The 13,657-nt window shown below is 40.5% G+C and overlaps 1 protein-coding gene across 2 annotated transcripts in view; it reads left to right on the forward strand.

Annotated features, from left to right (window-relative positions):
- Positions 1-11,767, forward strand: part of ZDHHC3 (zinc finger DHHC-type containing 3) — a 47,558-nt gene extending 35,791 nt beyond the window's left edge. Inside the window, exon 7 of one of the 2 annotated variants that reach the window (XM_025200292.1) lies at positions 7,205-11,767. In XM_025200292.1, the coding sequence (XP_025056077.1) occupies positions 7,205-7,444 (240 nt within the window). In that variant the 3' untranslated portion in view covers positions 7,445-11,767. Of the gene's footprint in view, positions 1-989; positions 2,647-7,204 lie in introns of those variants that run through there. The other variant, XM_025200293.1, reaches the window with a different exon arrangement.
- Positions 11,768-13,657: the final 1,890 nt, after the last annotated feature.

The following is a 13,657-nucleotide window of genomic DNA, read 5'->3' on the forward strand; positions in this document are numbered from 1 at the left end:
CTGATACTTTGCTTTTTTGTTATTTGTGGAGCTGTCATCAGGAACCAGCAGTGCAAATTGCTTATTCTCTCTTGGAGCTGGGTGTGCTGCTTTCACCTAACTTCCAGGACCTGGAGTTCACAACAGAAGCATGATCTGTACTGAGGTGCATATATTGACAAACAGCAGCTAATCTTAATGGGAAGCTTTAAATCAAACAATGGAGTTGTTTACCCGTTCAAGATGTCTGGGGTCAAGAAATAATGCATTCTACTGACTGTATTTAATTTTGCTTTTATAACAGCGATGCTTGGCTTAACTCCTTACTGTATGGATGCAGATAATAAGAGGTTGGGTTTTTTGTTTTTAAGTGATTTACTGTCTTAAGGAATACTTCAACTGACTGCTTGATGATCTAGTTTTGCTCTCCCTCTAACCTTTACTAAAACAATATCCAGCCTTTCTCTCAGATCAGTTTATTTTCTCCCTGCTGTCAGCCTATGCATGTTTGGGCAGCAATTTTTAATGAAACATGAAGAGGCACTAGGTAAGTTCAACCATGCTGAGCCATGGACACTTGCTGAACTTGCTTGGTGAATCTGGGAGCATTCTAGGGATTATCTTGGGTTTTTTTGTCTGCAAACTGAATGGTTTCCTACAAAACTTTCCCATCCGTTTCATCACAATGCTTTCAGCCAAGAAAAGTATAGTATGTTTGAATAAAAGTAAAGCATCCATGACAGTTGGAGGGTGTTGTTTTGGGGGGGGTTGTTTTTTTTTAAAGGCTTAATTTCTAAACTTGGTCAAAAATAAAAATAATTGTCATTTTGAAGGAATATTTCTTCCCCTCCCCCAGTCCCCTGCTCCCCCCTTTAAAAAAGGGAAGGTGTATCTTTGTATTTTCATACTTCATCCTGGTGATAAGGGGTGACTTTAAGAAATTTTTTTCCCCAGAGCCAGAACCACAAAAATTAAGTGCTTGACTGAAAATGTGATATTTCTGTTTTCAGGGAATTGAGCAATTGAAAAAGGAAGAGAGAAGATGGGCTAAAAAAACAAAATGGATGAACATGAAAGCAGTATTTGGCCATCCGTTCTCTATAGCATGGCTTAGTCCATTCGCTACTCCAGACCAAGGAAAAGCAGACCCATACCAATATGTGGTCTGAAGAATTCTTGACCAGCATTTCCACTAAAATAAAATCACAGTACAGCACTACTGTTCTCTATTTTACATGAATGTTTGAAACAGAAAGCAAAACAAAACAAACTTTTTTTTTACATCTACTAAATGGCTGATTGCAGAGAAAAAAAAGCCCTGTAATTCTATATCTTTAGATAACTCTGTATCTCTGGCTGAAGCTGCTGCTGCTTTTTTTTTTTTTAACTTGTTAACTTTACTGGCCTTTGTTTCTATCTGCTTTCTGTATGGCATAACTAATATGAAGGGGATCCTCTTTCCCTGTTGGGCCCACCTCTTCTGAGTAGATTTTCATGCGGTCTCATGACTCTGACACCTGTGGATGACACACAAGTGCCAACAGTGCCATCTTCTATAGACAACTTTGGATCTCCTCATGGAGCTTGCTGCTCTTAAGTCAGCACTGGGGCTCTTTTATAAGACGACTTGAACTGGGAAACAGACACTTCAATTACTGAAAGGTGCAAGATGTGCGTGTGACCCTACAAAGGAGCCATTTAATATGGTGGTCCCATACAGTTAAAGTATTTAAAACAAATGTTGCCAGTGCCACCTTTTACTTTTTCTTCCAGCTACAATATTGATTCCATCTTTCTGGCATTATTTTGTGCATTCCCTCCCTTGTAAGCAGGAAGTGTTGCCCTTCTAGGAAAAACATGGTAGCTTTGGAAAACTTGCTGGATGAAATGCCTTACCTTTTCAGGAAAGAGATCTCATTTTAAAATGGTTAGGATAGAAGGATTATCTTGTTTGTCTTGGTAAATGAATTGTTAGAACAAAACCTACTAAAAAGTATTGATGTGTAGAACAGGCATGAATGCCCAGAAACATGACAAATTGCCATAAAAAAACATAGGGCTTGTGTAGGTATACTAGAGCAGATACCGGTTAATTTTCCATTCCTAGCATTGCCCCTCATTAGAGCTTTGTAAATTTCTTCATATATTTTTAGTTGGGAAATGTCAGTGTTAAGGAGTATGCATGCCTGGTGTCATGAATTGTGTGGATTGTTAACTATGTGCAGTAATCAGTTGAAAGCGAGAGGGGCAGAGGGCATTCCACTGAAAACAAAAGCGGGTAAAAACAATCTCATGCGACTCAAAAAACTAACATGTTTGTATCAAAGCAGGGATTTTATTGAATGTTTTTTGGATTGTTTTGAAAAGGAGTGATTAGCATAACTGCCAACAGGACCCATCAAACAATCATAAATGAAGGAAATCTGTAAATAAGCTGTGTCCATGGATTCTCATGTAACTTTTGTTTCCACTTTTGGAGAAAAAAAATATTTTGGCAAATGACCTCTTAGACTGACTCAAAGCCATGAGGGAAGGTAGAGATATCAGGGGTAGAGAAAGGTGAATGAATCTGTCTCACTTCAGACATAATGTGAATGCTGCATCTTTTCTGTCAATGCTTCCATATGGAAAACAAATGCAATAAAACTTTTCCAAAAACTGTGTCCACTCCTTTCTTACTCTTATTTGCAGTTTGAAGCCTCTTCCTAAACTTTAATTTACAGCCAAGTTGGAATAGCATGAAAAATTAAATAACTTTGCTGCTTAATTTGAAGTTTAAAAAAATTAGTTAATCAGTAATGCACTGCTAGATCTTTCACCCCCTGGAAGTTGTTATTAGGGGCTGCAACAAGTGAGTAAACAGGCTTTTTGCTGCAGCAGACTTCATGTTCTTCTGCTCAAAATCCACAGTAGTGTGTTTATGGCATCTTAATCCGTTACTATAGGATTACACATCGAAGATTATTTGACCTCTTTGTATGCTTGAGTAAGTGAATTTAGTAGAAATAATATGCCTTTGCCTGCATGTAGTTCTTAAGGAAGAGGTGAGGAGAGGAAAGGTTTGGTTTCCTTTCTTTGGTTTTCATCTAATAGGAAATTCATTGTAAACTAATGCATGCCTGAAACCCTTATGCAATGTGTTTTGCTTCTCAGATTAATCCTAACGTGTGTAGATTAGGGGACATATTTGACAGATATTGTCAGGCTGAAAAAAAACAGGCTAGATACTCCTTTTGAGAAAAGAAAGACCCCTCTGCTGCTCTTCTAGTTCCATGGCACTTGTCCTGGCTTGTTCAGAAGCCACATGATCAGTCACGATTGACCAAAGAGCCACCACAGTGCATGGTGAATTGGTGAATTGTGGCAAACTTAATGATGTCTCTTGGCTGGTTAATCCATAATAGTACAGGAACTATTTGAATTAGTCATGGATTGGGAGACATGGTCTGAGTGTCTCTGACCTAGGTTAAAGCTGAGAACTTAAACGACTAAAAGTCACTTTATCTTATAACAGGAGTGGGCAAAATGCAGGATGGATGCGGCCCACCAGGCCATTCTATCTGGCATGCTGGGCCCCTAAAAAATTTAGAAAATTAATATTTATCTGCCCTGGCTGCTTGTCACGTGACTCCTGGTGGCTTGCCAAAACTCAGTAAGCGGCCTTCCCCCTGAAATAATTGCCCACCCCTGTCTTATAACGTTCCCATTGCTGGTACTTCAAGTTTCCATTTCCAAATTTCAGCTCTTGTCTGGGGTCTTCGTACATTATGACAATTACATTTTATATACCACAGAGAGAGACTTAAATTGTTCTGGCATTGAGATAATCCATGTACTGTACATAATTTATTGGTGTTAAATTTTGCAAAAGCTTTTAACAAATCCTAATTGTGGTGATTACACATCTTATATATATCTAATATAGTCAGTTTTGTTTTCAAGAGAAACTTTAAAAAAGATTCTGAGAAATATCTATAGCTGTTTTCCTGGTTTCATAATTGTGTATCTCTGTCACATTACATTACTGAGACCAGCCTGCAGGAGGTGTACCATGTGATGTTAAGTCCATGGGTGATGTAGCTCAGTGTTTGAATGTGTATGAGGCAGAGTTACCATGTTGCTTTAAGGTAAGTCCTCCTGTTCTTTTTTCCCCCCTGTCATTGTTGATATACTTGACTCCAAAAGCTCATATCTGTATCTTAAGCAAGAGAATAGAGAGTTGGGGGACTTGATCATGGTCTTCACATACCTACATGAAAAAGAAAACTTTAATCTAGCAGATAGATGAGATCCAGTGACTGTTAGTTGAATCGAGATGATTTCAGGTGAGAAACAAAGTACAAACTTTTAACAATAGTAATAATTAACCACTGGAGCAACTTCCCCAGGTTCACGGTGGATTTTCCATCCCTAGTAGTTCTCAAAACAAGATTGGAAGCTCTTCTGAAAGAGATACTCTAGTCCAGACTCAATTCCCTCAGAAGTCCTCTGGCCTGTGTCCCATAAGAAAGGTCATCACAATGGCATCTTTTTACCTTCAGTCTATGAAAGACTATTGTCTATCATGCACTCAAAAGACAAGCAACACTTCCTGTACCTAACCTGAATTTCCAGACTGCTACAATGGTAGTTTCTTTTGACTTCTGGCTTTTTTCTTGTTTTTTAAGGAATCTCTTTAATGTTTATATTTTCTCTAATTTAATTGTAAGCCTCTGCTCTTACTCCCAATTAATCTAGGAGTCTGGCTATCAATTTCAGTGGAGGCAGAATCAAGCGCAGAGTGTTTAGCAGCTGCTATGTTAGTATGTTACTGTGTGTGCATGTGTGTGTGTGCAGGTGCATATGCACCATTTGATAACTAACTTTAAATGAGTACTTGTCAATTACTGAATGTGGAATATTAACTACTTAAGCAGAGCTTTGTGAATCTTGCATTTTTTAGTTCATTGTCTATTGGCTCCATTGACACACAACTGACTTTTCAGTTTTCTTTCAAACCACCATTTCACCTGAAATAAAATGTTTAATTTCACTTTCACTTTTTTTTTTAACAAAACAAGTAAAAAACCACAAAAATATATAAACATCACATTTAAATATCAATATTTTTAATGGTTCCCTTATTTTTCTTAGGCAAAACTATTGTCTTCAGGCAGAAGAAAACTGCTTCTTCTTGGTTGTGCATCACCAACTGAACTACTTTCTTTCTGAAATGTGATACTTTTTTCATGTCCTAGGCATGACCTTTTCTCTTTTTCTGACCCCACTGACAGGTCTTGCCAGATTAGATTGGAATAGTTTTAATAGCTTAATATTGATTTCCTGTTTTAAATGCCTCGTGTGAATTGATGGGTTTTGGATAACAGAGCCAACACACCATCCAGTCTGATTTAACTGCACCCCTAATCTGGCATTAGTACATTGAAACATGGTGGCTTTGATTACTAAATCGTGTGGAATATGTTGAAAAGAACTCTTTTTTTTATCCAAAATTTCTATGCTTGTGGTTCCAGTCTTTCTTGTAAAAACTGGATTAAATGCAATGATTCAGGCCTATGGTCTCTGCCGTTTGGGAAACAGTTAAAGCAGGGCTTGGCAACCTGTGACCCACAGGCTGGATCTGGCCCACAGAAATGGGGCTTCAGCAATGGGGGTCCTCAGCCACAGTTGCTTTCCCCTGCTGACATGGGCAGAAGCACTGCTTACAGACACCCGCCCCCCTGCCACTGCAGGGAAAAGCAGTGGTGGCATCTGGGTTTTAACACCTGTCTGCCTGCCTCTGGATAACTTCAGCTTTCAGACTGAAAAGGGTACTGACCACTGAGTTAAAGCTTTATGGGCTTGATTTCCCTCCACTCCCACAATTCTTTTCCTCACCTGTTCTTCTCCTGGTAAAAATGCACCTTTGCGCACTAGTTCTTGAACATTATAAACAGGACTGAAATAGCTGCAATTGTGCAGGGTATACGTGGAAGCAGGGGACCTAAGCATCTGTCTATACTTCTTCCCTGAGAAGCATCTCTTAATCCTTATCCCAGCAGTGCATCCTTTCTTAACCCATATCTCTGACTTTATTCGAGTGGAGAGGGGAAAGCACTTTGTAAAAAGTTCAGCATCACTTTCTGTTAAGGAAACAATGTTTTCACTGGCTGTTATGGAAAACCCAGGAAACCGTGTTGTGGATCAGAACTCTTATCAAGCTAGGAACTGAAAAAAATATATAACAAAAAGATGGTCTCTGTCCCCAAGGGATCAGTCTGAGTAAATGCATGTAGTTCTCTGCTTCTCCATGAAACACTGGTGACAATATTCTTGATACATTTTTTTTTTTTAGTGTTTATACATAAATTTTCAAGCATGTGTAATGATTTGGGGGAATCTGGAATTTGTTTTGGGTACCCAACTTGAACTTCTGTAGAGGCCCAAGCTTTAGAAAGTGCTGAGTGCCCACCTTCTGAGAAATGGACCCTTTTCAGCTAAATCAGAATAGGCACGTGATCACTAGTCCCTTTTGGAAAATGTAGGCCTGTGTTTCCAAGACTTTCTTCCCAACTCTGAGGCTTCAAGGCCCCATAGTGTGGGAGATGTGCATGTAAAATAAAAGCTTACTCTCCAAAACATTCATTCTTTATAAGAATGTGATTTCTTTTGCCTATCTGACAGATTCTGGTGGCTAATTGAGATAATGTGATCTTTTCACTGCAGTTGTTATTGAAGTCCCATAATGTAGCCTAGATCTAAACTGGAGTCACAGCTTAAGAAGCAGTTTAAATTGGACTGTGTTGAACTCTGGGTTGCTGTGGCTCTTCTGAATGCAGTGTGGATGTACCAAGAAAAAATTGAAAAAAAAAAAAGCATTAGCTGAAATTTGACGTCTATGTACTGTTTGTTTCTTATGTTAAAGGGACTTGGAGAAGGAGGATTCTTTTTTAACTGAGGAAAAGGAAAAACTAGAGGATCTTTTACTGTATGAATTGCATAGAAAATTCAATACTTGGCTTTATAATTTTTTTTAATTTTGAAGGATAGACTCAGTTGTTAAAAACAAACCGTTTTCTTTGATACTCTGTCTCAAGTGAAATTTCTTATGTGCTTTGTCTCAAGTGAAATTTGTGACCCCTCTATAAATACAGACACCTGTATATTGATATCTGCATGTGCACACTCTGCAGTGGGTGTTTGTATAACTACCTATAAAAAAAAAAATCTGTTTTTTGTTCTACAGGGTATCGAGCGTCTGAAAAATCAGGAGCCGACTTGGGAAAAAGTCAGCGGCTGGGAAGGGATGAAACTGGCTTTTGGAGGCAATTTTTCCCTGAGTTGGCTCAGTCCTTTTTCAGATCTGAGTTGTAAAAAGCTTCCACCAGCTCGGGCAATGACAGTCGCTCCAGCTGAAACGCTGTCTCAAGAGGAGATTGAGCAATTTTTAGAACAAACGGTTGCTCTCCAAGTGTCAAAATATTAACAAATGTTCAGTTTTTAATAAATATTTGCTCCCGATATTTAGCACTAAGAGATAATAGTGCAGAAAACATTCAGGCATATTTTATCCAGAAGTCAGGTACGCTACTAGCAGAAGCAATGCAAATCTCTACAGAATGCTCTACTAATGTAATGTATAAGCTTTTTTTTTTTCCTTCCTACCAAAGTCAATTGTTTTATTGAACTTTCTCAGCTTGGCCTTTAAGAGAAGCTTACAACTTGTCAGGCAGATCTATTCCAGCTCCTAAAAGTAAGCTGCTGTCAACATGCGCTTAATATTTTACTCATAACCCATATGAGTGCTGAAAGGCAAGCAAAGAGCAACAGCTCTGCTCAACACACTCCTCGGTGTACATTAAAGGGGTACCCTTTTTTTTTATTAGCTTGCCAGGCATTGATGATTTCTTTGGGCTGTGAGGGTACCAGTCCGGGTTTTGGCTGCAGTAGACTCAGGCGAGAGAGAGAGAGAGTCATATTCATCCCTGGTGTAACTCAGTTTTGCCAAGGATAAATTTAGCTCAGTGAGACTTTAATGACTGCACCAGGGATCCTGCTACTTAAGGGTCTGACCTATTGTGCATTCAGGTTGATGGCAGCCTTTCCATTGACCTGAATGGACTTTGAATCTGCAGTGCAGATGGTTGTGTTGGCAGCCACAACAGATCAACCTGGTATGTTGCTATTTGGCAAATGCAACAAATACACATATCTCAGTAGCAAAGAAATCCGCCAGGTCAGAAAGTCTGCCAAATTATGCCGTTCATGGCAGAATAGATCTTAAAAGGAAAACTGCAGGGACTAATTACATGGGTACCATGAAAGTGTTAGCACTTCATACCATGCTGATATCTGCTGTTCTGTAGTACTTACTTAAACTTCAGTATTTTAAATACTGTGTTGTCAACTCTTGGTTAGTTGTTGACTTTTAAAAAGTGACCACTATGTAACATGTTAGTTGTACAGTTGAACTTAGTAAGTATACAAGAGTACATGACGGTGTGACATAAGGCTTCATCACTGTAAGCTGGAAGGGCCATGCTGCTCACAGTAAAGTCAAATAAGCTGGGTAAGCCAGAGATGTCCAATTTATTTGGGCCTGCAGGCTGCATCTGGCCCATGGGGGCTTCGCAGAGGCTGGACGACCAACCTCTGGTGGAGGAGCAGTGGCTTCTCAGGATGGCTGCTGGAGCCACTGCATTAGTGTGGTTCCAGAACCCAGGTGATGAACACTGCTGTCAGTTTGCCTCATCTCCCCTTATCTGCTGCTGATTTTTGCATCACAACTGGTGACCAAAAATCCTGAATTTGGCAGACACAATTGGTGGGGAAGTGGAAACAGTGGTTGGGTTCCAGGATTGTGGGCAGTGTAAGCTGCTCCCAGAGCATGTCGGTAAAACCTCTGCATGGCTCTCGATTGGTATTACATTCCATATATTCCAGATGTTAAAAGTTACTCGATGAAAATTTTAGATTACGTTTTGTTTTCTGTTTTGCTTTTTAAACAGTAGAAGCCACGTATCTGCTACCATCAGGAAATCCTGCAGACCCTTAGAGAGCTAGTGTGGCTCTGCCACTAGCTTCCTGAGTGACTTGGGGAAAGTCACTTCACCTTGCTGTGCCTCTGTTCATCTCTGTAAAACAGAGATAATGCTGATTACCTCTTCTGTAAAGTGCTTAGGGACCTATGGATGAAGACTATTAGTTCATCACATTCTTCAATGATGATTTTTAGTGATTATAAGAGTGGTACCAAATAGAAATTGTACACGCTGATCTACGTGCAAAATATTTAAAGTTAATATGTGGGAATGGTGTGTCACAAGAGTCCTGGTCAGAGATGGGATTATTTCTTGAGTCCTGTCATCAGCCAGAGAAGAAGCTCATAGATTCCCTTTATATTATATGACATGGATTGGCATGTCTTGAACCTACCAGCAGCTTCTACAAGTAGAGCTTGTTAAAAAAAACAACAGGAAAGCTTTTAGTAAAGATGCTCACAAAAACTGCCTCTGTTTTTATCAGAAAGATTTAACATTTTTTCTAAGAGCTTTCATTTAAACAAATTAAGAATTCACTTTGTTCATAAATCACTTAATTTGGCACTTGTGTAGAATGAGTTTCTCTTTCATCGTCGGAAACAAACAGAACATTTCTTCCACAAACTCTTTGTTCTGCAGCTCTATGATCAGGCTAAAGGGAGAAGATGTAGTGCTTTTGCATCTAAAATGCATTTGTACCAGACAGGGCTTGACAGCCAGGGAGCAAATGGAAATATTTAAAAATACACATAGGGGAGTTGATAAAGGGGGACAGAGGACATATAAGGAGAAATAACTGCACTTAACTCACATATTGTAATTTTGGGTTGCTGTTTTGTCTTAACTAAGTCAGTTAACCAGTCTGCCTCAGTTACCATACCGTTAAAATGGGAAAAGCATTACAAGCTTATTAAAGACTGACTAGTTAATATCTGCAGTGTAAGTTACTTTAAAAATGTAATTTGAAAATTACTTTGAAACACAGCATCTGTGTTACTTATGAACAGTGGAATGGTAAAAGGGTGTCAGCTTTGCTTGTGGGAAATGTACAGACTATTCCATCCTAAATGGGAGCAACTGACCCATGTTTGTTACGTGTTTACTGAAATAAAATGTTTACGGGTACTGTATTTGTGAAAACGCGTTCTATTTACGGGAGTATCCAGAAGTTCAGCTATAAGTCCTTCTGCTTCAGAAATCACTTTCAAGTAATATTTTGAGGTACTATTTCCACCTGGCTTGAACATATGAGAAGTGAGAGTCTGGCCACGCTAATATTAATGTCAAAACTTCCATTGACTTCAATGACCTAGGACTTCAGGTCAGAGGTTACTGTTTCTAATTGTGTTCCAGTGACACTTTGTCTGAACAAACGCCCCCCGTCCCACCAAATAAATAAAACCAACCACAAACTGAACTGTTTTTTGCTTAGTGAAAGAAGGGAATGATGTTTTTCACTTTTTTTATACTTGTTTTCATCATTTTGTTGGGACTTGTATGTTACCATTGTTATGTACCTCTTATTTGAAACTTGGGAGCAGAATAGAAAAAAAAAAGTATGGGCACTGGGCAGGGAACAAGGCAAATTACTCAAATGAAGGGTGACTAGCTATGGTTTTTCAGACCCAGGGGAAATGAGAGAGCAGAGTTGTATTTGAGTTATTCTGTTCTCAACACAGAATTAGGCATATGCTCCGAGCGAGAGTGGAAATTCTTGTTTGGCCTCAACTAGAGCTGGTCAGAAATTCTTGTTTGTTGATACTGAAAATGTCAGTTTGTGAAAACCAAATCTTTTCTCTGGAACCTATGTGTCTCAATGAACCTCCTGGTGAAACCGCGTTGTGCAGGTCAAGTATAGACATCTGGTCAGGATGAGACTGACCAGCCCCAGTCTGTTGAGCAGCCTGGGGATGAAGTCTCCCGCCTGTAATGTAGAGGATGCAAGTAGAAGTGCTTCCTCGGCCCTTTGAGCTTCAGACAGGTGCCTTAGCTACTAAGCTACTGTCTGCTCTGGGCTCTTCCCTCCTCTTTTGTGACAAACTTTGAGAAGTTTGTGGTTTCACTTTTGAAATGTCAGTTTTTCACAGGATGGGTGAAGCGTTTCCTGCCCAGGAGTAGCCTCAGCCTGTATTTGAGTGGGCTTTTTTTGGCACCCAAGACCAACATTTTTATTTAACTTTTAACCAAATTCAGATTATTAACCAAAGCTACCACAGGTGATCACTGCATAACCCATGTTTTCCTTCCTTCCAAAGTGTGGCTAGTCCTTGTCAAATGTCTCTCTTAACTCAGGGCCTGATCCTCCCAACACTATTCTTCACAATACAATTGTAATCCACAGACATACAAGTCATAAAAAAGCCTTAGGCCTCAATGGCAAGCATTAGTAGGATGTTGTCCTTAAATTGGAAGCTCTTTGGGGGTCAGATCTTCTGTTGTATGTTTATACCGTTGTATCAATACTAATTACTCTGTGATATTTTATTCCACCAACAGTGTCTCTTAAATGAAAAACCTAAATGAACATGCTTTGCTGAAAACTGCCTTCCAGAGAAAAATGTTTCAGCAGAAGTTTTAAAATATATTATGAACAGGGCTCTGTCAGCTAAGGAAAGCATTCATGTGTTTTATATACATTTGTGTGTCTTGTAAAGCAACTGTTCTATGCAGATAAAATAACTTTATGCAACTAAAAAAAAGTTCTATTTTGCTATTTGTAACTCATTTTATGCCTTCCAATAGATATTGTACTTATTAAAGAATTAATATTTCCATCTACCTCAGGTGTGTATATTTACATATTCCCAGCAGTTGGTCCTGCTTTCATGCCAACGTGTTCATTGTCTGCATTCTCTCTGGGGAGCTCCCTCCCCTGGCAGTAATCCTAGACTGCAAAACTAGCATGTGGTGTGGGTTAGAAAGCCATTCTTGCAAGGTTCTGGAACAGCCAAATAATCAGAGCAATGAGAGACAAAAACCCAACCTCATTTCAAGATGAAGCATAACTGAGACCATGCGATGCAGTTGCCTGGCATTTCCTTCTAATCTTGTGGTCCTGAATCTATAACTCACAACACAGAGCTGGTAAAAAGAATATTCAATATTTTGACAATATTTCTCATGGCATTTTTCTGCCCCGTTCTAATTAGTGGAGAGTTCATTCATAGGGGCTGATCACCCACCCTTGCAGAAATAATCAGAGATGACTTGGGAAGGGGAGGGTTAAACAAAGATCTCTTTGTGCAGTTCCAACTCAGTCTTTGGGGGCTAGGGACAGAAGTTGCAAACAAATCGGTTTAAGTGATCAGAAATTGGTATAAGCCTGTAACAGAATATAAGTTCAGTGCACATTAACCAGTTTCAAAATGGCCAAAACTGGTTTAAGATACTACATTCAACCAGCTGTATCAGACTCATCTGATTTGGATCAAACTGGTTTAGGAAACTTTGGTCCCAGACCTGGATGGTGAAGTTTACCTCAGCATTGCACCTCCACCTCTGAACTTGGTAGATCCCCCTGGAGTTTATAGAAGGTAAAGGCTAATTACGTGAAGGCCTTGTGCATCCACACTGGTTATCTGGCCTCTTTTGGCAGGGCATCCCATTTAGAGCTTAAAGAAAGTATCACAAAGGTTTGCTACAGAAAATTTAAAAATGCTTTATTATTTCTACTTGGAGCCATGGACAGGCAGTTCTGCACTCAGCTTAGCAGCAGTGTGGCAAGAAACTAGCAGTGGCAGCAGCTACTATTTTTGCATCGCCCTCCCCACCATGTCTGTACCCAGGACTGGTACCTTGCTGCTCCCCTCCCCCACAACCTTACTTATGCTTTTGTTTCTACTGGGTGATTGCCACCTCTTTTAGCCTCAAAAAGCAGGGAAAATGGATATCTGACCCTTTTTCCATGTAGGAGCTGAATGGAGGAGGTCTGCACCCAGAAAAGAATTTCTCCAGGTGAAAGGAACAAACTGTGGGTATAAACTTTCCAAACCCATGAGGCAGACGAGTTCTTTTGACCAGCAGCATTACTACCTTGGGCTGTGATGTTTGTATCTCCTGTGTCAAAGATCTGAATAGTAGGCCTGTGCAAAGTGGCTAGTATTTGCTTCGGATTTGGATTTGGCCGATTCAGGGGACAGTGATTTGATTCAGTGATTCGAATCACTGTCCTGATTCAATTCGGCCGAATCCGATTCAGAGATTCGGCAGCAACTGAATCAGCCAGGTCAGGCCCAACGCCCGCCCCCCTCCCAGCCCAGCAATGGCTGCCCCGCCCACTCCAGCTCTCAGCACATGGCGGGGGGGAAAAAGCCTCGGCTTAGCAGGCGGTGCTGGGCAGGGGGTGATCCCATGCTGCATGGAGGGCTCTGCACGAGCCCCCAAACCGGCCCCCCCCAGCCGTCTCATGGGTGCCCCGCATGGGCCAGCTGCAGCCCCTTAAGAAAAAAAAACACCTGAAGAAACCCCAGGACTTGCCACTCCTGCCGGCAGGGGACGATCCCCGCTGCCCTGCACCACGTGGGGGGTTCTGCAGGAGCCCCTGAAGCCCCGAGGCTGCACCAGGAGCAGTGAGTCCCGGGGCTTCTCTCTGCTTTTTTTTTCTTAAAGGGCCAGAGCCCTGGCAAGCGGAGCTGCTGGGGGAGCAGGGGGGGTTGGGG

This window comes from Alligator sinensis, unplaced genomic scaffold, assembly GCF_000455745.1.
Source record: "Alligator sinensis unplaced genomic scaffold, ASM45574v1 scaffold54_1, whole genome shotgun sequence".
Taxonomy (NCBI): domain Eukaryota; kingdom Metazoa; phylum Chordata; order Crocodylia; family Alligatoridae; genus Alligator; species Alligator sinensis.